General features: G+C 58.3%; 2 protein-coding genes across 7 annotated transcripts in view; one reads left to right on the forward strand and one right to left on the reverse strand.

The window, feature by feature from the left end:
* ALDH3B1 (aldehyde dehydrogenase 3 family member B1) overlaps positions 1 to 12,480 on the reverse strand; it is a 27,883-nt gene extending 15,403 nt beyond the window's left edge. Inside the window, exons 1-2 of one of the 6 annotated variants that reach the window (XM_032282611.1) lie at positions 12,392 to 12,480; positions 7,471 to 7,627 (exon numbers count right to left, since the gene is read on the reverse strand). In XM_032282611.1, the coding sequence (XP_032138502.1) occupies positions 7,471 to 7,487 (17 nt within the window). In that variant the 5' untranslated portion in view covers positions 7,488 to 7,627; positions 12,392 to 12,480. Of the gene's footprint in view, positions 1 to 948; positions 4,190 to 4,215; positions 4,462 to 5,341; positions 5,495 to 7,470; positions 7,628 to 12,391 lie in introns of those variants that run through there. The other 5 variants (XM_032282613.1, XM_032282612.1, XM_032282610.1 and 2 more) reach the window with 5 other exon arrangements.
* On the forward strand, positions 11,408 to 24,804 carry UNC93B1 (unc-93 homolog B1, TLR signaling regulator). The gene is made up of 11 exons (XM_032282609.1): positions 11,408 to 11,595; positions 11,747 to 11,888; positions 12,348 to 12,501; positions 16,017 to 16,178; positions 16,402 to 16,534; positions 17,519 to 17,612; positions 18,142 to 18,266; positions 19,206 to 19,388; positions 19,784 to 20,057; positions 22,190 to 22,308; positions 24,061 to 24,804. Exons 1-11 carry the CDS (start codon positions 11,500 to 11,502, stop codon positions 24,370 to 24,372), a joined length of 1,794 nt encoding a protein of 597 aa, XP_032138500.1. The 5' UTR covers positions 11,408 to 11,499; the 3' UTR covers positions 24,373 to 24,804.
* The last annotated feature ends 2,716 nt before the right edge of the window (positions 24,805 to 27,520 follow it).

The raw sequence follows: 27,520 nt of genomic DNA on the forward strand, positions 1-27,520 counted from the left end.
TCCGCAGGAGGAGAGGGCGAACATCTCCAGGCCTCCTGGAGGCCCTGCTGCCAACCCTGCCAGGGCTGTGGTCCTGGGAGGTGAAAACAGCAGTAGGGAGAGGATCGTGGGGAGAGGGTGTTTCTGCGTCCGTGCTGGCGTCAGCCAGGGCTGGCAGGCAGGGTAGGGGCCCAGACATTCCCCCGAGCCCTGCCTGTTTACTTGAAGTTCATCGGAGGAGCACTCTGACGCACTTGTTCCTCAGCCTGGTGCCAAGGATCTGTGGGGATCCTTTCTTCCTTCCCATTCTGAGTTCCTTTCCTCCAGAGCTCAGCTTGGCTGATGCTTCCTCTAGGCAGCCCACCCAGATTATGCCCCCATCCACTGTCACAGTGGTCCCTTGACTCTGCTCCCTACTGTTCTGAGTTGTGCCATGTGATAAACATCTGGTTACACTTTACCCACCTCCCCAACCCTGTCCACTTCCCCTCATTTCCCCCCATTAGACTGGGAGGCAGGCCCCTCTGTGCCTACTTATTTGAGACCCAGTGCCCAAAGCCCCTCATGTTAGGGGCATAATGATGGCACCTGCCAGCTGACGATGAGACCACAGTGTCGGTTCTGAGCCCAGGGCCCAGCTTCGGTGAGCGCAAGGCTGCGGGTGGCTGTAAAGTGGCTACCTGGGGGGCGGGACCTATCCGGCCTGCAAGATGGCCCCGCTGGACCAGTGTGCTGCCCAGAGCCTGGTCGGGAACCCCAGGCCAGTCCTCAGCTGGAGTGACTGGGGGGCCAGGCTGAACCCACCACCCTCCTGCTCTGACTGGGAGAAGCTGGGCAGCTGCCCACACGCAGGACAGGCACCATGGTCCCCGGAGGGGATGGCCCGTCACAGGAACAGGACTGAGACCGGGAGCCAAGAACGTGCCTCTCGAGCCACCATCGGGTCTGTCTCCCGGCTCTGCCTCTTACCGGTTGTGTGACCGTGGGCAAGGCGCTCGCCTTCTCTGCCTCAGTTTCCTCCTCTGTGAAATGGGTGTGCTAATGGCGCCTGGTGTCATTGTGAGAAGTGAATGACAGCACGCTGCATAAAACATTTGCCGTCGTGCCCACAGAAAGTACTCGACAAACGGCAGCTCTGGGTGTCTTGCTAAGCAGCCTGCAAATATTTCTCTCCCCCAACTCCGCGCCCCCCCAGGCCCTTCTCCGTTCTACCCTCACCCTGCAGGCCTGGACCTCTCTCGCCTTTTGTAAGAGCCTCGGCAGAAACCACAAAAATGCAAGGCACATAATGTGATTGGTGGACCATGGGCTGGGAGCTCTGCGGGGAGTGGAGCTCTGCATGGAATAGCCAGCAACCCTCCTAGCAACAGTGAGACCAACTCACCACGGCTGCAGGACACACCTCCCCCACAGGGCAACCAGCCCTGGCATGGCCCCTACAGGTCGCTCACTATGGACCGAGGCCCCTAGGGAGTGCCCAGAGCAGGTAGGGGGCTGGGCAGGACTCCAGCAAGCAGAGAAGACAAGGTTGCCTTTGGCCTGAGATTGGGGGAACCCTGGGCCTGTGACCTCCCGAGGGTACTGGGCGGCCACTGTGGGCACACAGAATAGGGAATCTCTAAATCAGGCACTGGGGGGGCCGAAGCCCACCCCCTCGGTGCCTCTCGTACAGTGTGAGGTCATAAGGAAGTCGCCTGTAAGACCCGTTCTGCCCTTACCCATTTCAGCACTATGGCCGCCCAGCGAGGGGGCTGCTATTCACCCCACTGAAGGCGATGGAGGCTCAGAGAGGGCTAGAGCTTGCCTGATGCCACCCAGCTCCTCACACTGGAAAACCCAAATCCAGAGGAGCAGAAGGCTACCCCGCCCGGCTCCCACCTCCCTCATAGTCCCCTGGGGACGGGCAGCCAAGTCCTTGGTGGAAAGGGCACCCTGGCCTGGGGCCTGGACATCAGACTCGGGGGGCCAGGGGACTCCGGCAGGCTGGCTGTGGGAGGGGCGCCTTCGAGGGGGAGGTCTGGAGCTGTTTGGATTCCATTTCCTCCCCTCCTCACCACTGCTGCTGCTCCCCGCAGTGCTGGGTTGGGGGGTCTGAGACCGCCTCTTGCCTCCTGACACTGAGCCACTCAGGTTCAGGGGCTGACGGGCCCAAGGGTCTCTTGGCGTGGCCCTCCATCACAGGCTGAGGGGCATGTGGCCCAGACTTGCAGCTTCTGGGTGGGGGGAGTTGCCACACATCACATCATTTGGTGATGAAGACAGCGGCTCTGTTTCCTCTGGCCTGGGGGCCAGGACAGGACCAGCCACTTCCCCTGAAGACCATGGGTGTCAATACTCAGGCGCCCATGTGCCAGGCACTGTACCAGCCTGGGTGCTCGCCAAGAGTGCCCACAGGCTCCAGGAACAGAGTGGGGAGGAATGGAGCGGACACATCCCGGGGGTTGAATGGTGCCCAAGGCCCTGCCCCCAGCCTCCCAGCAGGGCCCTGCTGAGGGACCGTCCCTGGGCAGGGAGGCCCTGCTCGCTCACACCCTGGCCCATCAAGTGGGTTGGATTCAGGGAAAGGGACACTCTGCCCATTCTCTCATGCTTTGCCTGTTTCCTTTCCGCATCTATACTGTGGGCCTTCTAAGAGCATGCTCCCAGCATGGCATGGTCTGGGCGCCCAACGACCCGGGTTCAAACCGCAGCAGCCGCATGTGTGAGTGGGGCGTGTACTTACTTCTCCCATCTGTAAAATGGAGCAGTGCCTGTGGCACCTATGCCACTGTCGGGAGCATTCAAGCGCGGGGACCCCGGGAAGTGCTCAGTATCCATGAGGACGGAGGTACTAGGGGAGTGCTGGGGAGGAGACCCCTGGGCACGGGCCTGAAGCGGCCTTTATCCAGGGCAGGTGTTGGGAGACAAGGACATCACCCTGAGACCCAGCTGCGGACAGGGATGTGCTGACAGAGGGACCGAACATTGTGGGCGGAGGGCCTGGGGACCCCCATCAGGGCAGCCAGAAGGCGGGGATCACTAGGTCAGCCTCAGCGGTCCCTCAGGCCCAATGCTATAGGGTCTCCAATTCTAACGTCCTGCAGTTTAGCTTCGTTAAACAAGAACGATGCGAGGCTGTTGTTTTGAACTGAGTTCCTGCACTAGGCCCCAACAGACCGGACCAAGCCAAAATGGAGTCACTCATGCTAAATGCCACATCAAACGGAAGCTTTAAGGAAGCAGATAGATCCCAAAACAACAGGCCAGTTTCACTGGAGCCAGCCTCATCAGGAAGTCCCCTCTGCCTTAGCCCTTAGAAAAGAGCAGTCTGCCGTGACCTGGTGTTGGGTGGTTGGGTGTTCCCTGTTTTTCTGTTTCCTCCTTCCTGCCTTACGAAACCCCTGTTCTGCCATTGCCCGGTGAGGCTCTCATTCAATTTTGTAGAATGGAGGCAGCTGGGATTCATGAATCATGAATAAAAGCCATTTCGATCTAGAACTAAATGTGTTGTCATTTTGTCTTTTGATGGCCTTAAGCTGGATTTTCATGAGGTCTCGCAAAGCTCAGCAGCCCCTCCCTTCCATGGGGTCCCTGGGGAACCAGGGACCAGCACAACCGCTCACTTGTGGCTTAGGCCAACCAGCCCCAGGCCACAAAGAGGCTGAGCAGCCTCGGCTCCGGATGGGGCACAGTTCCTGGGATGAGAAGCGCCTCCTGCAGGTGGGGCGGGGCAGGCTGGCCTCTCCTTCCTTGGGCCCTGGCAAAGTCTATTGCTAAGAACGACTCTTTTCCAGAGTCATCCATGGCCGCATCCCTGCATCAGCACTGGGCGTGCGTGCCGGTGCCCAGGAAACAGCTGGTGCTGGAAAAGATACTTGAACCCCTGCAGGGAAGGGGCGCACATTCCTTCCTGGGGCAGCTAGGCCCAGAGCTGGTCCCTTGGTTCCCTTGGAGGGTGTCCGAGAATCCCAGGCAGAGGAGGCCACGGCAGCCCAGCACAGACAACAGAAGGGTGCCTACTGGCCAGTGGGGTGCCCGGGACCCGCCGCCGCTCCCCAGCCCTGCCTCTCCTCCTTCCGGTTTCTCCCCCAGCCGGCAGGCTGACGAGCGCAGCCGGGACACCGCGGGGACACGGCGGCGCCTGAGCGCAGCTGCCCGTGGCTAGGCCGGCCTGGGCTACTGCAACCCGGAGCTGCTGAGCTGGACTCTGCCCCGGCTGCTGGCCCCCACCGCCCCAGCCTCCCCGGGAGACCGTACCTGAGGCTCTGCCAAGCTGCCCTTCCTCCCGGCTGTCCTGCGCTGCCTGGCGGCCCTGCCCTTAAGAAATGTCCAAGGGCCGGCCCCTGGGGCGGAGCTGCCCTGGCCTCGTGCCTGACTCTGGCTCTGGGCGGGCTGGAGGCTGCAAGCCGAGATTTCACCACCGCCTCCTCAGGGGCCTCGATATCCCCTCCCAGACCACAGAGAAGGAACCAACACCCAGAGGGCAGCAGGCTAGAGCCACACAGCAGGGCTGAGCTCTGAGCTGAGGGGCCAGCCTGAGGAGGACAGCCTAGGGCAGTGACCCTGAGAATCCCAGTGTGAGGTGGGAATTATTATTATTTTTTAAATGTCATGTGGAACGTTATATTATGTGGCCCAGAAGAGCAAGGAAGTCTATCTTCCACTCCCTGCCTTCCCTTGATGACTCCCTTACCCAAGACTCAGTTTCCCCTTCTTCATAACAAAGAGGTCAGACCCAAAGACGGCTGAAGTCTAGAAATACCATCTCAGGAACCACACCTCGTGCCTGCTCCATCTCCCAGTGCCCTGTGTGTCCCTGTCCCTCCACACCACCTGACGGGTCACCCTAGTCACAGAGCCTGTCATTTCCCAGATCCAACATTTTACAAATGAGGAAGCGGGGGCACAGAGACGGGGTGGGATGTGAACCTGGGGGTGTGCATGGCAGGGTTTCCTGCTCCAGACCTGGAGCTGCACCCATCCCTGATGTCCCCTCTGCCTCCCGGGAGGAGTGCCGCCCTTTCTGCTTAGGACGGTGATCGTGATGCCACATGTCACCTTGCTGGTTCCTGTAGTCCTGATCCCCCTCAGGTGCCACAGCTGTGCAGAGGCCTGTCCCTGCCTGCCCCCAGCCCACCCTGGGTATACCTGTCAAAGCCAGCACGCTGGGGGGGTGATGTCCAAGCTGCTGTGGGTGTGGACAGGCAGGGGACAGGGTGACAGGTGTGGGGAGGAGCCTCCTTTATGCCCCTTCCTGGGCCCGGTGCTGCTGCTGTCTCCCTGGTGCCCTGGGTCTCCCTGGCTCCTGGCCCCGGGGCCTCTGGGCCAACCTGGCACCTGGGAGGTGCTCATCACAGCCCCCACCCACCAGCTCCGTGCCTACCTGGAAGGGCAGTGAAGTCTTCTGGGCCACGCCCACACTGGTGACCCGTGAGGATGTAGCTAGTTAGGGTAGGGGCAAGTGGCTGCAGAGCCCCTGTCCTCTGTGTGGGATGGAGCCCCCAGCCGCTGCCAGTCACGTGGTTCAGCATGTGACAGCCCTGCCCTGGCGCTCTCTGGAGCTCAGCCAGATCGAGCGGGTGCCAGGCAGGGCTGGGCGGGGGCTGAGCCTGTAGCTGTCAGCTGGGAGCAAGGCCCAGAGAGGGCAGCCACTGGTCTAAGGCCACACAGCAGATCAGAGACCCACCTTGGCAGGGACTGGCAAGTGGGAGGGGTGTTTCAGGATCCCAAGGGCCCCCTCCCTGGCCAGGGAGCTGTCAAGGCATTCCCTGAAACTCACAGGGTCTAAACTTGTCATAAATGCAACCTGGGAAGAGCCCCCAAAGAGGCCTGTCCTAGCCTGCCCCAGGAGTCAGGCTTCCCCGCCTGAGATGCCATGCACCTCCCAGCTGGGCTGGGCGCTCCCCACTCTGGCTCAGGTGCCCCTCACTGTTCCTCAAAGATCCAGAGGCTCAGTGGGGTCTGGGAGTCCCGTCCTTGTTGAGGGGACCCCAGGGTAAATGGGGAGCTCTCTGGGTAGGGCACCTGGAGGACTCACTCTTGGAGCCAGCTCTGGGGTGGGGGCTCTGCCGAGGCCCAGGCCAGCCAAGTGGGGAGGGTGGAGGGGAGCTCAGGGCTCCAGGCTCTGGGCCAGACAGCACCCAACCTGCCTGCCATGACTCCTTCTCCCTGGGCTGATGCTTCCCCTCTTTGGGCCTTGGTATTCCCGTGTGAAAATGGGGCTGACTATAGTTCTGGGGGTGTCTGTGGGTAAATGACAGGGTTGGGTGAGCACTTAGCTCAGCATCTGGCACGGAGGGCGTCAAGTGTGAGATCGAGGCTCAAATCCTGGTCCTGTCACTTACCCGTGTGACCTAGGTTAGTGCCTTAACCCCTGTGCCTCTGCCTTCCCATCCACAAATTGGGGATGTGTAAGAAGTACGTACCCAAGTGATTGTGAGGTCACAAGTCATTCCATGCACGTGGGCCCAGAACTGTGACCATTCCAAGTGCCTCTACCCCTCTGGAGGGGTCTCAGAGCTACCATCTAGACCCAGGACAGGAGTGTGGGCTGGGCACGAGCATAGTATCAGGTGGAATCATTCATTCATTCATTCATTCACTCCCTCATGCTAAATGCCAGGACAGGAGTGTGGGCTGGGCACGAGCATGGCATCAGGTGGAATCATTCATTCATTCATTCCCTCACTTCTCAGATACATACCCCTGAGCCTGGCTCACAGGGCCTCAGACCTGCCCGAGAGCATCTTGCTGCCTCACCTGCCCACGAGTGACCTTGAGCAAGTCACATCCCCTCACTGGGCCTCATTTTCTCCAGCTGTAAAATGGGGCTGACTCTGCCTGCCTCACAGAGCTGCTTCGAGGGTGAAGTGAGAGCTGGTCTGAAGGCACCAACAGGGCGCCTTGTGCTCAGCAGGCACTCAGAGCATGTGAACGTCCCCTTGCCCCTATCCCTGCCCTCCTGAGGAAGTAGCTGCCCCAGGCCTTGGCCCCGAGGCCCTGGACCCACCCTGGCTCCTCGGAGAGGCAAAGTGAGAGGCTGCAGGGTCACCGGACCCAGGACACAGCCAGAACTCACAGGCAACGGTGAATGCAGGTCACTCATTCATTTACGAACTCAACAAACCTTTACTGAGCACCTACTGTATGCAGACACTTCACACAATTTTCACAATTCCCAGACATGATTGACTGTGCTTTCCAGCTGGGCCACACAGTGACAAGGACACGTGGGGATCCAAATGCGGCCCGGCCTGGCTCCCTGGCCCACGGTCCTTCTAAGGCGCCTGGAACCCACGCACAGAAATGGGCTGGGGTCTTCAGCTCTGGGTGAGCCCCTTGCCCCCAACTCTCGGAAGCCTCAAGTCTCAGTGGAAGGCAGCAGCCACCTGGACATTTACTGTGCCAGGCACTGGCCAGAGCCCTTGGCGCGCCCCAACCTGGGGACCTTCCAACATCCTGTGAGCCAGCCTCGCTGATTGTCAACCCCACTGGCTTTAATGTTTAACATACCATGGACTCGCATCCATGCGGGGGAAGTGGTGTTCAGTGAATCGTGGGGGCTGCCCAGCTGGCTACTATGTCAGTGCAATGAAGGTCACAATATTCCACGATGTTGTTTCAGGGAGTTCCAATTGAGAGCAGCATTTATTCTCTTCTGCTTGCTTTCCTGCAAGGAACATCGATGATTTTCAAAATGAAAGTAAAGCCTTATTATATGGAAAATTGGCAGACAGTGAGAGGGGATCTGGCTGCCCCTTCCTGGGGCTATGGCTGTGCCCTCTGGCAGCCTGGATGGGTTGTCGGGGGTGCCGGCCCTGCTCAGATCTCTGTCCCGCAAGTCACACTGGTGCATTTATCTGGGCCATGTCAGCCTCTTAGGTAGTCTCCAGGCTCCCCAAATGCAGCTCCATAAGCCACCTTAAAAACGTCCTTTCTGGTGGGGCGCGGTGGCTCACGCCTGTAATCCCAACACTTTGGGAGGCTGAGGTGGGTGGATCATGAGGTCAGGAGTTCGAGACCAAGCCTGGCCAGCATGGTGAAACCCTGTCTCTACTAAAAATACAAAAAATTAGCTGGGTGTGATGGGCACACTCCTGTAATCCCAGCTACTTGGCAGGCTGAGGCAGGAGAATCGCCTGAATCTGGGAGGCAGAGGTTGTAGTGAGCTGAGATGGCGCCACTGCACTCCAGCCTGGGTGACATGGCGAGACTCTGTCTCAGAAAAAAAAAACCCAAAACAAGCAAACAAAAAACCCCACATCCTTTCTGGAGAGGGATGTATCACTCAGGGTTTAATGCGCTAAAGGGCTGTGTGTGTGTGTGTGTGTGTGTGTGTGTGTGTGAAGGTCTCACTTTGTCACCCAGGCTGGAGTGCAGTGGTGCCATCTTGGCTCACTGCTGCCTCATCCTGCTGGGCTCAAGCAATTCTCCCACCTTAGACCCCCGAGTAGCTGGGGCTACAGGTATGCACCACCACACCAGGCTAATTCTTGAAATTTTTTGTAGAGATGGGGGTCCCACTATGTTGCTCAGGCTGGTCTTGAACTCCTGAGCTCATGTGATCCTCCTTGGCCTCCCAAAGTGCTGGGACTGCAGGCATGCAGTCCCACCTCGCCCAGCCCTCTCCAGGTGTTTTGAGCAGGAGACACTGAGTGCGAGAATTGGTGGCACAGCGCAGGTGACGGAAGAGTGCAGGATGGGCAGCCATAGCAACTGCCACCACCCCCAGGCCTAGAGGGACACAGGGAGGAAGAGCTGTCACCAGGCCCCAGAGGATTGGGATCCCCCAGGGAAACTGAGAAGCTTGTGGGGGCCCACTCTTCGGGCACTGGGACCATACAGGAGTCGGGTCTCTGCCAAGAGTGCCTCCAGAGCCCCGGGCAGGCAGTGAGAGCCGACCTCGGCTTCTGCCTTCGCTCCCCACTGGCCGAATCTAATCAGAAGCCAAAGGCAAGGAGTCCTGGTGCTCAGGTGTCTGAAAGCTCTTGTCTTCTGGGGCAGTCACATCCCAACTCCACGTCTGCACAGCTCCGGGGGTGCTTTTTTCTTGCTAAGCTGAGGCTGAAAGCGCTTGTGTTCCAAATTCATACGGTGCCACCATGTGGGACCTTAGAAAGACCCAAGCTGCTCCTTACTAAACGGGATGTTTGTGTTTGTATTCTTTGTGTTGGGTTTTTAAAAAAATGAAATGAATTTTAATAAAACAATGTAAAATTAAAAGCTGCAAACAGGCTGGGCACCGTGGCTCACACCTGAAATCCCAGCACTTTGGGAGGCCGAGGTGGGTGGATCACTTGAGGCCAGGAGGTTGAGACCAGCCTGACCAACATAGCGAAACCCTCTCGTTACCAAAAATAGAAAAATTAGTAGAATGTGTTGGCTCATACCTCTAATCCCAGCTACTTGGGAGGCTGAGGCAGGAGAATTGCTTGAACCTGGGAGGCAGAGGCTGCAGTGAGCCAAGATAATGCCACTGTACTCCAGCCTGGGTGACGGAGAAACATTTGGTCTTAAAATAAAATAAAAGCTACAAACAGACCACAGAAGTAGTCCACAAGTAATAAGGTTTAAATTAAATAACTCTGGAACCTCAAACTATAGAGTAACCTCATTTCTAGGCGTGGACCAGGAGCTCACAGTAATCCTGCAATATCTACGAAGGTCAGTATCCAAGAAGTAACTATGAGCCAGCTGTGGTGGCTCACTCCTGTAGTCCCAGCGCTTTGGGAGGCTGAGGCGGGAGGATCACTTGAGCCCAGGCATTTGAGACCAGCCTGAGCAACATAGTGAGGCCTGGTCTCTACAAAAAATACAAAATTAGCTGGATGCAGGGCTGAGCACCTGTAGTCCCAGCTACGTGGGAGGCTGGGAAGATCACTTGAGTCCAGGAGGTCCAGGATGCAGTATGTTGATCAACCACTGCACTCCAGCCTGGGTGGCACAGTGACACCCTGTCTCAAAAAGAAAAAAGGTCAGGCATGGTGGCTCACGCCTGTAACCCCAGCACTCCGGAGGGCTGAGGCAGGTGGATCACCTGAGGTCAGGAGTTTGAGACCAGCCTGGGTCAACGTGGCGAAACCCTGGCTAAACTAAAAATACACAAATCAGCCTGGTGTGGGGGCGCACACCTGTAATCTCAGCTACTCAGGAGGCTGAGGCAGGAGAATCGCACTTTCTCATTTTGCTGTGTGATGACGCCGGCATCTGCTCTCTGAGAACAGCCCCACTGTAGCGCTTCTCTCCCGCCTCCTGCCTGCCCCTGCGCCTCCGGCCCTCTGCTGCTCCTTTCCTATCTCTCACTTCCAGCCGCTCGCCTGCATCAATCCTGCTGTCTGTTCCCCACAGCTGCACCTGAGTATCATCGCCTGGAGAAATTTCTACCTCCTGGACGCCTGAAGCTGCTGCAGATTCACGCCTCCCTCCCTGGTCCCTCCACTTTCCCAGCAATCCTCGGGGAGCGGGAGGTGTCATCCAGTCACTCATGCATCCGTCCAGTCACAGGTATTGATCACTCAGTCAGTGCCCAGCGCCATCCTCTGCATGTGGGAGGATGTGCCTGGAGAGCAGTGGGCAGAAGGGGTTGCACTGGGAGGGCACAGAAATCCAGAAGGGAAGTGGAGGGGCTGCATTCTCTGCAGGGACGGCCTCTTGTTTCTGAGAGCTGAGTGGGAAGGAAGGCACCTGGGAGGAGCAGGAAGAAGAGCATTCAAACCAGAAGGAACCGGGGGCGAGAGAATCAGAATATTTTCTGTATATTTTCAAAAGTGGCCCGGTGGTTCCAAGCAGGTGGACAGCCAACCAGTGCTTTAGAGTGTGGCCCCACCACGGGCTCCTGTGACAGCCCTGGATCCGGTGCCCAGTGGGACGGGGACAGGCACCTCTGGGCCCCACTGCAGGGCGGTGGCAGGGCTCCCCATGTAGTCCACCTCCCAAGACCCCACCCAAGCTCCCATTTGCACAGCCCAAACTGGAGCAGGATGGGGACATGGGAGGTGGGCTCTGGCTGTAGTGTCCTGCGTGGGAGGTGTGGTCCAACTGGTGACACTAGTGTCCCTGCAGGGCTCTTTGAAGAGCCATAACAGCAGGCCTGGAGGTGGAGCTGGGATGACTCAGGAAACCCTGAGGGGAGCTTAAGATGGACCTGGCACTTTCTCAAGGCTTTGGATTAACTCAATAATTCCGCCATGGCCCCAGGGATAGCGCCAAGTATTTCTGTTTTGCAATCGAGGAAAATGAGGCTCAAAGAAATGGAGTTAATTCCTAAAGTCACAGGGCCAGGAAGTGGCTGAGCAGGGATTCGAACTCGTACCTCACACCCAGGAGGGCACACACAGGCACGCCTCTGCACACGCGCACACACATACACACACGCACGCGCGCGCGCGCTCACTCGCACACTTGTCCTGGAGGAGGCGGCCCGCGGGGCGGGACGGGGCGGGACAGGGCGGGGCGGGGGCAGGTCACGGCCCCCGGGAGGAAGTGGCCGGGCGGTCGTAGGGGCTCCGGGGCCACCGCCGTGAGTCCGTAGTCGCTCGGGCCATGGAGGCGGAGCCGCCGCTCTACCCGATGGCTGGAGCCTCGGCGTCTCAAGAAGACGAGGACCGGCTCGGGGTCCCAGATGGGCCCGAGGCCCCGGTGAGCCGGGACTCTGAGCGCGAGGGGAGGGGGTCCCCGGCGGGCCAGGGTTTCCAGGGCGGGGGCGGGGGCGGGCCGGGGGGCGGCGGCCCCCGGGGAGGCGCGGGTTCGGGGCGCGAGCGGGGGTGCGAGCGGCGTGCGTGGCCCGCAGCTGGACGAGCTGGTGGGCGCGTACCCCAACTACAACGAGGAGGAGGAGGAGCGCCGCTACTACCGCCGCAAGCGCCTGGGCGTGCTCAAGAACGTGCTGGCGGCCAGCGCGGGGGGCATGCTCACCTACGGCGTCTACCTGGGTAGGTGCCCGCGGGGACCCGGGGCCGCCCCGCCCGCTCCCAGCCCGGCCGGAGAAACAGAAACCGCGGGCCGCCGCTTCCCGCGCGCTCTCACTTCCCCTCCGCCGCCCTCGCAGCGGCAGCCGCGGACGCCCACGGCGGGGTGGGTGGGGGTCGAGCGGCGCAGCGTCCCGGGTCCCAGCCAGAGCCTCGGTGTGTGTGGGGGGCGGGCTCCGGGACAGACCCGCCGCCTTCGGGACTGGAGGCCCGCGGAGCCCGGCGGGTCGGGGTGTGGGCTCCGTTACCCGAGGGGCTGGCAGAAGGCGAGGCGCGGCCCGGGACCCCCCGCTGTCCTGGGGGGCGCTGCCAGCGGGGATGCCTTTGGGGCTGGAGCTCCCCGCGAGGCCTGCGTGCCGGCTCCCGCTCGGCGGCGCCCAGACCCAGGCTGCCCGCTCCACGCGCTCCGGGTCGCGTCCCCAGGCCTGCTGCAGATGCAGCTGATCCTGCACTACGACGAGACCTACCGCGAGGTGAAGTACGGCAACATGGGGCTGCCCGACATCGACAGCAAGATGCTCATGGGCATCAACGTGACGCCCATCGCCGCCCTGCTCTACACGCCGGTGCTCATCAGGTGGGCACCCCGATTCCGGAGGGGTGCGGAGGCCGGCGGGCCAGGAGGTGCCCAGCTGCCGGGGTGTTTGTGGTGGGAGGGGGCAGGCGAGAGGCTTTTTCTACCCAGAAGCCTGAGGGTGAAGGGGGTGAAACTTGGATTTGGGGAAGAAAACAGGAACTTTGCCTCTGGGCACATTTGGTTTCCAGCCACAGATTTTCATGGACTGAGCTCCCTCCCAGCTTGCCTGGGCCCCACGTGGCCAACCTCCCCGTGGTCCTCGGAAGCCTCTCAGAGCTACTGTGGCCCTCTGGGTTTTGGGGCTGTGGAGTTAGTGGTTTCTGATGGGTCAGCAAAGTCCAGGCACCCATGCCTGGCCCAGTGACTGTGACTGGTGCTGAGCGGGTGTTTCTCAGGGACAGAAGCCTGGCTGGAGCCCTGGAGGTATGTGGTCCAGCCTCCTGTCACCCGTCCACAGCGCCCTCCCTGATGGGACCTGAGGACCAGTGGACAAATGGTCTCAAAGGGCGAATTTGAGTTCCCTCATCTTAAAAAAACCCAAAAACTCCATTTTTAATAAATTTGAAGATTTAAAAAATCTCCAGTTGCACAAGCAGGATTAAAGTATAGCTGGGCTGGCCGAGGTGGCTCATGCCTGTAATCCTAGCACTTTGGGGGGCCGAGGAGAGCAGATCATGAGGTCAGGAGTTCGAGACCAGCCTGACCAACATGGTGAAACCCCGTCTCTACTAAAAATTCAAAAAACTTAGCCAGGCGTGATTGCAGGTGCCTGTAATCCCAGCTACTCAGGGGGCTGAGTCAGGAGAATTGCTTGAACCCAGGAGGCAGAGATTACAGTGAGCTGCGATCATGCCACAGCCTGGGCAATAGAACTAGACTTGGTCTCAAAAAAAAAGAAAAAAAGGATAACAATAACTGAAATCACACAAAAGAAACCCTGCCTAAGCCTCCAGGGAACCGGCGGCTCGTGCTGTCCCACCAGCATGCGTGGGCTACATTCACACACTTGTCCCCAGAGCACATGTGTGTGCACGGACACGCCTGTGTGTGTGCATATATAAACAGGCAAGGTTCACTTTTGCTTACTTACTTTTTTTTTGAGGCAGTCTTGCTCTGTCACCCAGGCTACAGTGCAGTGGCTCGATCTTGGCTCACTGCAGGCTCTGCCTCCCAGCCTCAAGCGATTCTCCTGCCGAAGTCCCACGAGTAGCTGGGATTACAGGCGCCCACCCTGACACCTAGCTAATTTTTATACTTTTAGTAGAGATGGGGTTTCACCTTGTTGGCCAGGCTGGTCTTGAACTCTTGGCCTCAAGTGATCCCCTGCCTCGGCCTCCCAAAGTGCTGGGATTACAGGTGTGAGCCGCCGTGCCCAGTGCTTGCTACCTTCTTTCCACTGACCATGTCTTAGCCTCCTCTACAGCCTTCACAGTTAGGACTTTGCAATGGTAGCATCTTCTGCAGATGAGGAACCATGTGGCTCAGAACTGGACATTGCAACACCTTCTGTGCTTGCAGCTGTTTCCTTCTTTTTAAATTATGTGTTTATTTTATTATTATTTTTTTGAGACAGGGTCTCACTACGTCAGCCAGGTTAGAGTGCAGTGGCACGAACACAGCTCACTGGATCCTCAACCCTCACACACGTCAGGCTCAAGCAATCCTCCCACCTCAGCCTCCGAAGTAACTGTGCCTACAGGCACATGCCATCACACCTGGCTAATTTTTAAATGATTTGTAGCAATGGGGTGTTGCCGTATTGCTCAGGCTGGTCTCTAATTCACCCACCTCAGTGCCCCAAAGTGTTGAGATTACAGGTGTGAGCCACTGCGCCCAGCACTTCCCTCATTTTTTAAAGTTATTTTTCCTAGGATAATTTTTCAACAATGTCTTTACTAGGTCAAAGCCATACGAAAGCGTTTATGGCTTTTGAAACCTATCACTTTTACTAATAGCAGTGAACTCTTGTCTCCTGTGTGCTGGGCACTTCATAAGTGCAATTTCATTCTCAAGAATTTGAAGACGCTGCCCTTATCTTAGACATGAAGAAACCATGATGTTAAGCAACTCGCCTAGGTCCCACAGGCAGTAACTGGCAGGCTGGAGGTCTGAACCTGGCAGAGGGACTTAAGTCCACATGTTCACCCCATGTCAGTGTGCGTGACCGCTAACTATATGCCAGTCATGCACACTGACCGTTATGCCAGTGTGCATGACTGCTGACTATATATGCCACTTTTTTTTTTGAGATGCAGTCTCTGTCGCCCAGGCTGGAGTGCAGTGGTGTGATCTCGGCTCAGTGTGACCTCTTACAACCTCTGTCTCCTCGGTTCGAGTGATTCTCCTGCCTCAGCCTCTTAAGTAGCTGGGCTTACAGGTGCGCACCACCACACCTGGCTAATTTGTGTATTTTTTTTTTTTGAGATGGAGTCTCGCTCTGTTGCCCAGGCTGGAGTGCAGTGGCTTGATCTCAGCTCACTGCAGTGGGTTCAAACAATTCTCCTGCCTCAGCCTCTGGAGTACCTGGGACTACAGGCGTGCGCCACCAGGCCCAGCTAATTTTTTGTATGTTTAGTAAAGATGGGGTATCATCATGCTGGCCAGGCTGGTCTCGATCTCCTGACCTCTTGATCCGCCTACCTCGGCCTCCCCAAGTGCTGGGATTACACGTGTGCGTTACCGTGCCTGGCCCTGTATTTTTAATAGACAGGGTTTCATCATGTTGGTCACGCTGGTCTCAAACTTCTGACCTCAGGTGATCCACCCACTCCACCTCCCAAAGTGCTGGGATTGCAGGCATGAGCCGCTGTGCCCAGCCTCTTATGTGCCACTTTTAAATCACATCCTCACCAGTGGTGAATGCACAGTTTTACTTAAGGAGCACAAATACAGAAAACCCGAAGATACCAGGAGCGGTGTGTGGCCTGATCAGCCTCCATGGCCCGATTGGGCCCTCAGCCTGTCACTCACCAAGACCCTTCTGTTGTCACTGTGTGACCCTTTCCCAGACCCAGAGAAGAGGAAACTTCCCGACTGACCTCTGTGGACCATAAGAGCGATGGTCTGGAGGCCAGGACGCCAGGACTGGGCTCTGCAGCTCCAGCAGTGGGGCCTCTTCCTCCCTCTTCTCCCTGCCTGAGTCAAGCCCCTGGGAGGTGTCCCTGGGCCCTGCAGCCACAGTACACAAGCTTGGGAGGAGAAGGGGGAATGGGAGAGTCAGAGATCCTAGAACACGAATGAGGGCTGGTTATTCCAATGGGCCGCTCTCCATCCTCACAGCGGTGATGAGAGGCCTGTGGTTTGGGGTCTGGGCCCATATCACAGCTGGGAAAACTGAGTACAGTAGCTTGCCCGCGGCCACTCAGCAAGTCTGTATCTGAGATTCCATCTCAGGGCCCTCTACTCCCTCTACCTCACGTAGCCCTGTGAGCTGGGACCTGCAGTGGTGGCTGTGTTTGGCTTCAGGCCACACGTCTGGCAGGCCGTGGTGCTAGCATCTCTCCCACTGTCTGCAGGTTTTTCGGAACCAAGTGGATGATGTTCCTGGCTGTGGGCATCTACGCCCTCTTTGTCTCCACCAACTACTGGGAGCGCTACTACACGCTTGTGCCCTCGGCTGTGGCCCTGGGCATGGCCATCGTGCCTCTTTGGGCTTCCATGGGCAACTACATCACCAGGTGAGCCTTGTGGGCAGTGGAGCAGGAGGCTGAAGACCTGGCCAAACCTCCACTTTATTGCCGACTTTGGCTGGGGGACCACGGGCAAGTCCCTTCTGCCCTCTGGGCCTCAGTTTCCCTGTCTGTGAGACACTGGGGCTGGTCTGACCCTAGCTCTGGGTGCAGGACACTCAGGAATGGCACAGGTTGGGCTAGGGAGAGCCTTCTCTCCTTTGTGGTCCAGGATGGCGCAGAAGTACCACGAGTACTCCCACTACAAGGAGCAGGATGGGCAGGAGCCGAGGCAGCGCCCTCCACGGGGCTCCCACGCGCCCTATCTCCTGGTCTTCCAAGCCATCTTCTACAGCTTCTTCCACGTGAGTGCCACGTGGGCATTGCCGGGTGGCAGGGGCAGGCCCACACAGTGGAGCCCACCCCACACTCTCAACCCTCTAGTCCCACTTTCCTCTCTTTTATTGTTGTTATTATTTTGAGATAGAGTTAAGCACTGGAGTGCAATGGCATGATCTCAGCTCACTGCAACCTCTCCTTCTCGGGTTCAAGCGATTCTCCTGCCTCAGCCTCCCGAATAGCTGGGGTAACAGGCATGAACCACCACGCCCAGCTAATTTTGTACTTTTAGTAGAGAGGGGGCTTCTCCATGTTGGTCAGGCTGTTCTCAAACTCCCGACCTCAGGTGATCCTCCTGCCTCGGCCTCCCACAGTGCTGGGATTACAGGCGTGAGCCACCGCGCTGGGCTATTATTATTTTTAAGAGACTTGTTCTCACCAAGTTGCCCAGCTGGCTTTGAACTCCTGGGCTCCAGTGATCCTCCCACCTTGGCCTCCTAAGTAGCTGAGACTACATGTGCGCAACCCTGTATCTGCCCTTCATTTCTTTTTCTTTCTTTTTTTGTACGGAGGAGCGGACAGGGTCTTGCTCTGTTGCCCAGGCTGGAGTGCAGTCATGGCTCACTGCAACCTTGAACTCCTTGGTTCAAGTGATCCTCCTACCTCGGCCTTCTCAGTAGCTGGCATCACATGCGTATGCTACCACACCTGGCTAATTTTTTATTTTTTGTAGAGATGGGGTCTTGCTATGCTTCCCAGGCTGCCCATCTTCCTTTCCTGAGCCCACTCCAGCTTGCTCGTCCATGGAGACGAGACTTCATCCGTCCCTGTCCACATTGCTGGCCAGGAGGAGATCTTCCTCACTGGGCAGCCTCGTAACCAGGCTATTCCTGGAACTGGGAAGGCCCCTGTTCCCCAAAGTCTGCCCCTAGACCCCTCCCCAGACCATGCCTGTGTCCCCTGCCTGGCTGTGTGCCTGAGTCTGGTCCCAACTGCCCTTGTGTCCACAGCTGAGCTTCGCCTGCGCCCAGCTGCCCATGATTTATTTCCTGAACCACTACCTGTATGACCTGAACCACACGCTGTACAACGTGCAGAGCTGCGGTTAGTGCTTATGGGGGTGGGGGAGGAGTCCTCAAAGCCTGCTTACTTCCCCAGCAGACACTGGGCCCTCACTCACAGTATTCGGGGCTAGCCCAGCGCCCCATGGCTCTGGTGGGCAAGGTACAGGGCCCTGTAGGAGTCTGTAGTTAGGACATCTGACCCAGCCAGGATAGTGGATGGGCAGGGAAGACTGCCTGGAGGAGGCGTCATCTGGGTTGAGGCTACCAGTAAGATATCTCTTGGGGCCAAGCTAACAGTCACAGCTCAGTCAGTGAAGGGGGTGTGTATGGAAATGTGAGGTCAACTGAGCCTCGTGGCAATAGAGTGGGAAGGAGGGGAAAGATGCCCCTCTCCCGTGGCACACCTAGCCCCAGTGGCCCTAACCTCCAAACTGCCCTGGAAGGAGCCCTGCCCTTTCCCGCACTCTCCTGCCCCTCCGCTGCGCCCCGCTGGGCTGCATTTTCTGGTGGCTGGATTGACGGTGTGCCCTACTCCCTCCTCACAGTGCCCCCACCTCCACCCTTCCCAGGCACCAACAGCCAGGGCATCCTCAGCGGCTTCAACAAGACGGTTCTGCGGACTCTCCCGCGGAGTGGAAACCTCATTGTGGTGGAGAGCGTGCTCATGGCGGTGGCCTTCCTGGCCATGCTGCTGGTGCGGCCCGGGATGGGGGCAGGAGAGAGTCATTGAACTAGAACTCGGGGGTCTGGGGACCGAGTCCGAGAGAAAGCGTCTGGACCGGTTGGCGTGGCCAGGTTGGGTTGTGACCTCGGGGCGGGCGGTAGGCCTGGGGGCGCGATCTGAGTTGGGGAGCTAGGGCTGAGTCCTGCGGAGGGCCATGAGGCTCGGAGGTGGGGCTGAGGCCTGTGGTCCGAGGCAGGGGTGGGAATCCAGAGGCCAGCGGGAGGTGGGAACAGGATTGGTCACAGTTTCGAGCTGGAGACAAGATCTTAGAGGACTGACTGAGACCTGTGAGGGGGTTGGCGGTGGGACCCAGGGTCCAGGGCTGGAAGGTGTGGCTCAAACCCGGGCACGGCTGCAGCCTGGCGATGGAGCTGGGAGACGAGGCCAAATCTGTGGCTGTGTCAGGGCGGGGCCTAGCGCTGGGAGGCGGGGCCGAAGTCTGTGGGTGTGTCCGAGGGGGCGGGGGCTAGCCTGGAAGGCGGGGCTGAGAAACGACTGAAGTCTATGGGTTTGTCTGATTGTGAGTTGTGAAGTGTGTGTATGTGAGGGAGAGGCGATGGGACCTTGGGCTGGGAGGCAAGACCACAGTCTTTGGGAATGCAGAGGCGTGGCTTTGTGGTGAGAGGCGGGACCTTGAGCTGGGCTGAGGCCAGGCCAGGGCCTATGGGTGCGTCTGGGGGGCGGGGCCCTGGGCTGGGAGGCGGGGCCTTGGGCTGGACCGAGGCAAATCCAAGGGCTGTGGGTGTGTCTGAGGGGCGGGGCCGAGGGCTAGAAGACGGGGCCGCGCGCTGGGGCAAGGCCCAGGTTTGTGGTGCATCTGAAGGGCGGGACTGAAGCCTGGAGGCCAGGCCTGGGTCTGGGCCTGGCTCTCGGCCTGGCTGGCCGCCCCTTCAAGTCAAGGATTCGCAGGTGCTGGGTTTGTGCGGCGCCGCTTACCGGCCCACGGAGGAGATCGATTTGCGCAGCGTGGGCTGGGGCAACATCTTCCAGCTGCCCTTCAAGCACGTGCGTGACTACCGCCTGCGCCACCTCGTGCCTTTCTTTATCTACAGCGGCTTCGAGGTGCTCTTTGCCTGCACTGGTATCGCCTTGGTAAGTACTGCAAGGATTGCCCAATAAAAGACAAGATAGCCAGGTAAATTTGAATTAAACAAGGAATAATTTTTAATTATGTGTCTAAGTGTGTATACATATGTCCCAAATATTCCCCTCCTGCTTTCTCTTCTCTCTGTTGCCCCCATCCCCCCTTTACCTTGGGTAAGTTTTTTATTTTCTCTGAATTGAAATGGGAGAGCAAACACAAAGTCAGCTCATGGTGACACCCCAAGCATTTTCTCACCGTGACCTCAGCACCTTACCCTGAGCCTTGGAGGGAGGTCAGGCAGTTGAGGGAGGGCAGGGCGTGGCCTAAGGAGCATCTCTTGTCGGGAGGCTGAGGCTGGGGCCTGGGCTGTCTGGCCTCCAACACTCACCCCCTGTCCCCCCAGGGCTATGGAGTGTGCTCCGTGGGGCTGGAGCGGCTGGCTTACCTCCTCGTGGCTTACGGCTTGGGTGCCTCGGCGGCCTCCTTCCTGGGCCTGCTGGGGCTGTGGCTGCCACGCCCGGTGCCCCTGGTGGCTGGGGCAGGAGTGCACCTGCTGCTCACCTTCGTCCTCTTTTTCTGGGCCCCCATGCCTCGGGTCCTGCAACACAGCTGGATACTCTATGTGGCAGCTGCCCTTTGGGGTGTGGGCAGTGCCCTGAACAAGACTGGACTTAGCAGTGAGTATACCTTTGGGCACTGGGGAGGCGGGCAGGGGGTTTTATGTCTATCTCTCGGTGGTTGGCTGGACATAGACATCTCAGGGACAGATATGGGGTCCTGTGGTCACATAGCGTCCTGTGGGCATGGCAGAGGTAGTTGGGGCTTCCTGTGTTCACTCCGGGGGTGGAAGAGAAATCTCATGGACACAGTGGGGACAGATGGGTAGCTCTTTGGGCACCCTGGAGACAGGCATGGGAGTTCCACACCACGGGCATTTTGTTAGTACCCCAGGGTGGGCACAAGGCCCCATCAACACTGGAAGGTCAGTGTGGAATCTTGTGTCTGCACAAGATAGGTGTGAGGCTCTGTGGACACCCCTTAGGGACAGCGTGAAAACATATCAGGATTCTTCTTTTTCACACAACGGGACAGGCTTACCTTGGCATAGTTTTCATGACACTGGGAGCATGGGCAGGAGCAAGTGGCCTTGTGTACACCCAGGGCATAGATACAGACATGGCCTTTGTAAAGAGAGGAGCCGGCATGCAGCCCCAACCCATCTGCTCAGTACCAGAGTCCAGGCCCCAGGTCTGGGCTGCTGCAGAACAGGGCCTTGTTTGCAGAAGGCAGTGAGTGGGCCCAAGTTCAGTTCCAGGTTGCTCCCTGCCCACAAGTGAGCACACACAGTGATACACGGCTAGAACACACAGGCACAGCCCTGCCAAGCATCCATGTCAGCATCTGTTCTGATGGGCTGAAGCTGTGAACATTTTTTTCTTTTTGAGATGGAGTCTCACTCTGTTGCCCAGGCTGGAGTGCAGTGGTACAATCTTGGCTCACCGTGACCTCTGCCTCTGGGGTTCAAGCGATTCTCCTGGCTCACACTCCTGAGTAGCTGGGACTACAGGCACACACCACCATGCTCAGCTAATTTTTATATTTTCTAGTAGCAACGGGGTTTCACTATATTGGCCAGACTGGTCTCGAACTCCTGACCTCATGATCCGCCCGCCTTGGCCTCCCAAAGTGCTGGGAGTACAGGTATGAGCCATCATGCCCAGCCTGTAAACAGTTTTGAACGTCATCCTTGGGGGCGTGGAATGGCAGAGGTCATGCTGTTGGCAAGGCAGGGGCTGGCTTGGCCTCTCTGTTTGTAGTAGGGACTGGAGTCCCACACTGTGCCACAGTCTCTTGGCCATTTTGCTCAAGGATAGGCAGCTCTGGGCAGAGTCCAGCCTGGGTAGCTTGGACCCATGTTGTACCGTCTAGGGTCTGGTCCTGGCATCCCCTCTGCCCAGCTCCACGTCTCATCTCTTCCTTGTGAACCCCAGGGGCTCCTTGTCCCTTCACAGCAGCCTTGTGGGATGAAATCACCCTGCAAGGCTCCAAGACAGGAGTGTGGATGTCCGGGGTGCCTGGTGATGTGTTAATAGTGGCTCCTGTGATTTGGCAGGTGCCGTGCAGACTTTCTCACTTTAGAATTCATAACACAGCGTACAATAGGCACAAGCTCATCACACCATTGGGAAAAGTGACTCTGGGGAGTTAAGTACCCAAATCACCCGCAGAGCCGACATCTGTGTCCATCTCTCTGTACCTCTTAACCTGCAACTCACTCCACCTTACAGTTCTGAGAACGAGTGTGCATCTCCTGACTCCCAATCCAGTGCTCTTTTTGCCCACCCTTGGGAGGACTCGTTGGGAAGGAAGCCCCCCTCCCCATGCTTAGCTTCCTTCAGGTTTGATTTGCAGAGTTTGGCAGCAGCAAACAGTTTGATCTCTTTAGCCCCGGCTGAGGAGGAGACACAGCGCCTGCACGCTTGGGACTGCACACCTGGGGTTGGGGACAGGACATGACCGAGCACAGAGCTTTCTTCTTTTGAGGCCACACATGGGTCGCAGAATGGGACCCCCTGCATCCACACAGCCTGGCGCAACTGCTCTTACTTCTGCTTAGCGTCTGAGCGGTGTGGAGACCAGGGCCTCCACCAGGGGGCAGGCCAGGACAGACTCACAGCGCTTTCTAGGCGCTATCCAGTCCTGAGCTGGGACCCACACAGGGCTTAGTCAAGTTCACAGGTGGGAGCACTGCAGCCCCAGGCCCCAGGTGACACCTCTCCCCTGCCTGCCCTGTACTGCCTGCCTGCAGCACTCCTGGGAATCCTGTACGAAGACAAGGAGAGACAGGACTTCATCTTCACCATCTATCACTGGTGGCAGGCTGTGGCCATCTTCACCGTGTACCTGGGCTCCAGCCTGCCAATGAAGGTGAGGCTGGGCAGGGTTGGAGTCCCCATGCCCAGTGACAGGTACTTCCTTAGTCCCTGTCCTGGCTTCACAGCTTCCTAAAGGCCACAACTTCCTAAGACAGTCTCTGAGCCAAGGCCCCATTCCTGCAGCCCACTGGGTGGCCCTCGACTCAGCACAGCCTGTTTGCCCATCTCTGAGGGGTTTCTGTGGGGGGCATCACAGCCATTCTGTGGGCCGATTCGTACCCTGTTCCCCAGATGTTGGGTCTGTCTCCCTTCATGGCCTGAAGCGGAGCAGGCCCCTCATACTCTGCGTCTGAAAGATGGTGGCGCAGTCTAGCAAGTCCCAGTTGCTAAACATTTTTTTAAAAATCGAATTAAAAATAGCAGGGAGTAGGCTGAGCGCAGTGGCTCACGCCTATAATCACAGCACTTTGGGAAGCCCAGACGGGAGGATCACTTCAGGTCCAGAGTTCGAGACCATCGTGGGTAACATGGTGAAACCCTGTGCCTACTGAAAACACAAAAATTAGCTGGGCATGGTGGTGCGTGCCTGTAATCCCAGCTACTCCGGAGGCTGAGGCACGAGAATCGCTTGAACTTGGGAGATGGAGGTTGCAGTGAGCCAAGATTGCACCACTGCACTTCAGCCTGAAGGACAGAGTGAGACTGTCTCAACAAAACAAAACAACAAAACAAAAAGCAGTAAGTAGGCTGGGCATGGTGGCTCATGCCTGTAATCCCAGCACTTTGGGAGGCTGAGGCAGGAGGATTGCTTGAGGCCAGGAGTTCAAGAGTTCAAGACCAGCCTGGGCAACACAGGAGACCCTGTCTCTACAAAAACATTAAAAATTAGCTGGGTGTGGCACATGCCTGTAGTTCCAGCTACTTGGGAATATGAGGTGAGAAGATGGCTTGAGCCTGGAAGGTTGAGGCTGCAGTGAGCCGTGATCATGCCACTGCACAACAGCTGAGGGAAACGGAGTGATCCTGACTTAAAAAAAGAAAATAGCAGGAAGCATGCATACAAATTTGTGTGTATGGGCCAGGAGTGATGGCTCAGGCTTGTAATCCCAGCACTTTGGGAGGCTGAGGCAGGCGGATCACGAGGTCAGGAGATTGAGACCATCCTGGCCAACATGAGGAAACCCTGTCTCTACTAAAAATACAAAAATTAGCCAGGCATGGTGGCACGTGCCTGTAGTCCCAGCTACTTGGTAGGCTGAGGCAGGAAAATCGCTTGAACCCGGGAGGCGGAGGTTGCGGTGAGCTGAGATTGTGCCATTGCACCCCAGCCTGGGTGAAAGAGAGAGACTCCGTCTCAAACACAACAAAAAACCCCCACAGATTTGTGTGCATGTACTGAGCTATTATGTAAATCATTTCTGACTGGGTTATAGTCAAGACCCCATGAAAAGCATCACTACAGCCCATGGGTGTGTCAGGGACACAGAGTGTTCTGAGCCCTGGGAAGGCAGGGCCTGTAGCCAGCACCTTATCCACACCAGCACATCCACCCTATGAGGCAAAGGGATTGGCATTCTCCCCTTACTGCGTGGGACACTCAGGTCCCCAGGGCCATGGCGACTGTAATGGACAGTGCTGGGATGTAAGCCTCCGCTGCAGGAGGCAGCCCTGGAAGCGTGGGTGGAGGGAATGGAGAAGTTGAGGCTCCCGGAGGAGGGAGGGGCCTAGCTTAGCGAGGGGCCTAGGTGGGAAAGGCGTGGCGCAGGCGGCCGCGGGTCCCTGACATCCTTCTCCCTGCGCCCAGGCTAAGCTGGCAGTGCTGCTGGTGACGCTGGTGGCGTCGGCGGTCTCCTACCTGCGGATGGAGCAGAAGCTGCGGCGGGGCGTGGCCCCTCGCCAGCCCCGCATCCCGCGGCCCCAGCACAAGGTGCGCGGTTACCGCTACCTAGAAGAGGACAACTCGGATGAGAGCGACGCGGAGGGCGAGCATGGGGACGGCGCGGAGGAGGAGGCACTGCCCGCGGGGCCTCGGCCTGGCGCGGAGCCTGCAGGACTCGGCCGCCGGCCCTGCCCCTACGAACAGGCGCTGGGGGGCGACGGGCCCGAGGAGCAGTGAGGGGCGGCCTGGTCCCCGGACTCAGCCTCCCTGCTCGCCAGTGTGTTTACCACGTCTCAGGTCGGGGGTACCCCCTCCCAGTCCTTCGTTGTCTTCAGAGGCCCCTCTGTCCCCTCTCACACGTTGGACACGCCCCTCCCAGAGCCCGGGGACACCTTCGGGCTTCCGCAGCCCCCTCCAAGGCGGGGTGGATCCTTGGGACCCTTCGGCCAAGCACAGAGGTTCGAAAGCACAGCTGAAATCCCGCGGGCCCCAGCACGCGTCCCAGACCTGGAGCAGGGCCGGGGTCTTCTTGCACCCCGGCCCCGTTCCAGATCCCCCCAGCTCTCTGCGGCAGCCGCGGGCCGCATGTGGGGGCGCTTTGCATCCCCTATCCCCAGGGTCCGCCGAGAGCCACGACTTTTTATAGAAAATGAGCTATAAAGACATTTATTTATTTTTGCTGTCCTGATTGGGAAATCCCAGGCCGCGGGGGACGGAGCGCCCCTGGGGTGCAAGCCCCGCTAGGCAGGCAGCTGGCTGCGGTGGGGGGAGGCCCTGACCCGGGGGAACCGCGGGGCGTGCGGGGGGCGGTGCCAGGTGCCCGCAGGCCCCGCCCACCAGGCGTCCTCCCTCCTCAGGCCCCGCCCCTCCCCACACCTGCCTGCCTCCAGCCCCAGCCAGGAGAAAGGAGCGGCGGAGCGGCAGGGACCTTGACAGAAGAGGGTGTGACGGCGTTGCTGGGTCCTCGTGGGTCCAAAGGGCGGGGCAGACTCTGGAGGCGCACCCTCCAGGGGCCTGTGTAGCCATCCTCCGCCCTCCAGCGACCACCCGCACACCCACACCTTCTTGTTATTCGGACAGGGTCCACTTCTGAGCCATGGTGGGGTCACCCCGTGCCCAGCAGGGCCTTGGAAGTGGTGGTTGGAGGTCAGCTACTCTCGGTTACTACCCTTTCCCGGCTACAGTCTCAGCTGCGATGCCCACGAGGAACAGGCTGGCGGAGGTGCAGAACCCCTATAAGGCCTGAGCGGCCGTTCCTCCACGCCTCCTCTTGTGGCCCGAGGAGACAGACACGCCCCGTGAAGAGCTCTGAACGGTTGGGTGAGGACAGGCTGTGGGAGGGCCATGGAGCCCCCTGCTGCACTCCAGCGGGCCCCGGGGCTGGCCCCCAGCATTCCTCACTTCCCACAGCCCCTCCACCCTGCCTGGGGCCAGACCTTCATCCCCACCTCCAGGCTCCACGCCTGCCTCAGCATCGCTCTACGAATTCTCCCAGCCCTAAACTGTGGCCCCATCTCTCCTCTTGTCCTCTCGTCAGTTTGGTTCTTGAAGCCTCTAGTGGGCTCTGAGGCCAGGCTCTGTGGCCTTGGACAGGGAGTCTCCCGTCAGAGCCACAGGTTCCTTCTCTGTGACTGTGTTTTTGTAAACGAGGGGGCATGTTGGAGCCCTTAGCGTAGCGGCTGCAGGCGCCCCTGACCCTGTAAAAAACACAAAGTGTGCAGCGGAAAACTTGGCGCCGCCTTCAATGACAAGCAGACTCAGAAGTGGTCCTGAGTTGCTACCCATAGGCTGGCTGAGGGCCAGCGCTGTGTGCTTCTTGTTTCCCTTGGCATCTCTGGACCGAGCTTTCTCTGGAGGTGGCTGGCAACACCCTCCCCGCAGGCTCCGGTGAAACCAGTTGGAGTTGGGCAACCTGATGCTCAGATGACTCACCTCTGAGTGTAGGACAAGGTGATGTTTGGAAGGGTGTGGGCCCCTGGGGATGTTGGGCAAATGGGGAGCAGTTGCTTGGATAGTGGGCCTACAGGTCTTCCCAGTTCAAAGTCATTTCTAATGTCCATGGTGTCAAGGAACAGAGGCTGTGGTGTTGAGCAGACCTGAAGGTGACCCAGGTGCACGGAATGGCCACTAAGGGGCTTGGCTGCTGCCTGCGCTCTTCCTGTCTGGACATCTCCCAAGAGAAGACTTCACAGGCCACCTGGCTGCTTCTGGCACACAGAGGATGCCCAGATGCTGACATGTGCCAGGCAACACGTAGGCACACCTGGTAGGCCACACTCGTGCAACATGCAAACACACGTGATGAGTAACCCCCGTGACAGGCACGACAACACACGTGCACACATGATGGGAAACACACAGAGAAGGCCATTTGACGGGCCTCGGCAGCAAGCCCAGCAGGCTGGCCCTTTGTGAGGGGTAACTCATTGTAAGAGATGACACTGGCGTAGGTGTCTTCCCTGTCTCCATCACCCCCGGGTAAGGTTACTGGGTGGAGGTTCTGGATCCCTGAGTGGACAAGCAGATTGTGTCACAGCCTCCATGTCTGATTGCTGCTCTTGCTCCCAAAGCAGCTCTGTGATTTTGCTGATTTGCACTGTGAGGACTTTTCTTTCTATTTTTCTTAAGATGGAGTTTCACTCTTGTTGCCCAGGCTGGAGTGCAGTGGCGTGATCTCGGCTCACTGCAACCTCCGCCTCCTGGGTTCAAGGGATTCTCCTGCCCCAGTCTCCCAAGTAGCTGAGATTACAGGCACCCACCACCACACCTGGCTAATTTTTGTATTTTTAGTAGAGATGGGATTTCACCACGTTGGCCAGGCTGGCCTTGAACTCCTGACCTTAGGTGATCCGCCTGCTTCGGCCTGGGATTACAGGTGTGAGCCACCACACCCAGCTAACCAACTGAATTCTAGGCTGGCCTGGGAGATTCTGGCTCCCTGGTGTTCACACCCGCTAATGCCCCGCCGTGAGTGAATGTGATCGGGTACAGTACCTTTGAAGCTAATCAAACGGGATGTCACCTGAGTGGACCTGAACCATCAGGCTTTAAAAGAAAGGGACATGGCGGAGAGGCCCTCTCCTGCAGGCTTGGAGCAGGCAAGCGGCCATGGTGTGACTTGCAAGGGGACCTCCAGAAGCCGAGAGTGGTCCCCGATGGCAGCTTGAAAGAAAACAGGGACCTCAGTGCCCCAATGTAGGGACCTGAATTCTGGCAACAGCCAGAAGGGGCATGAAGAGGACACCAGACCCCAGCTGAGAACATGGCTGGCCCACGCCGTGACTGCAGTCTTGTGAGGCCCTAAGGCAGAGGCCCCGGCACACCATGCTGGAGTCTTCACCAACATCAACAGTGTGGCAATGCATAGGTGCTGCTTCAGGCTTTG

Source organism: Sapajus apella, unplaced genomic scaffold (assembly GCF_009761245.1).
Source record: "Sapajus apella isolate SASKATOON/1434 unplaced genomic scaffold, GSC_monkey_1.0 scaffold14, whole genome shotgun sequence".
NCBI lineage: Eukaryota > Metazoa > Chordata > Mammalia > Primates > Cebidae > Sapajus > Sapajus apella.

Coding starts and splice junctions, on each gene's coding strand:
- UNC93B1 (XM_032282609.1), top strand. CDS start 11,500: ATGGAGGCGGAGCCGCCGCTCTACCCGATGGCTGGAGCCTCGGCGTCT. Junction 12,502..16,016: donor TACACGCCGGTGCTCATCAG/GTGGGCACCCCG, acceptor CACTGTCTGCAG/GTTTTTCGGAACCAAGTGGA. Junction 20,058..22,189: donor GAACAAGACTGGACTTAGCA/GTGAGTATACCT, acceptor GCCTGCCTGCAG/CACTCCTGGGAATCCTGTAC.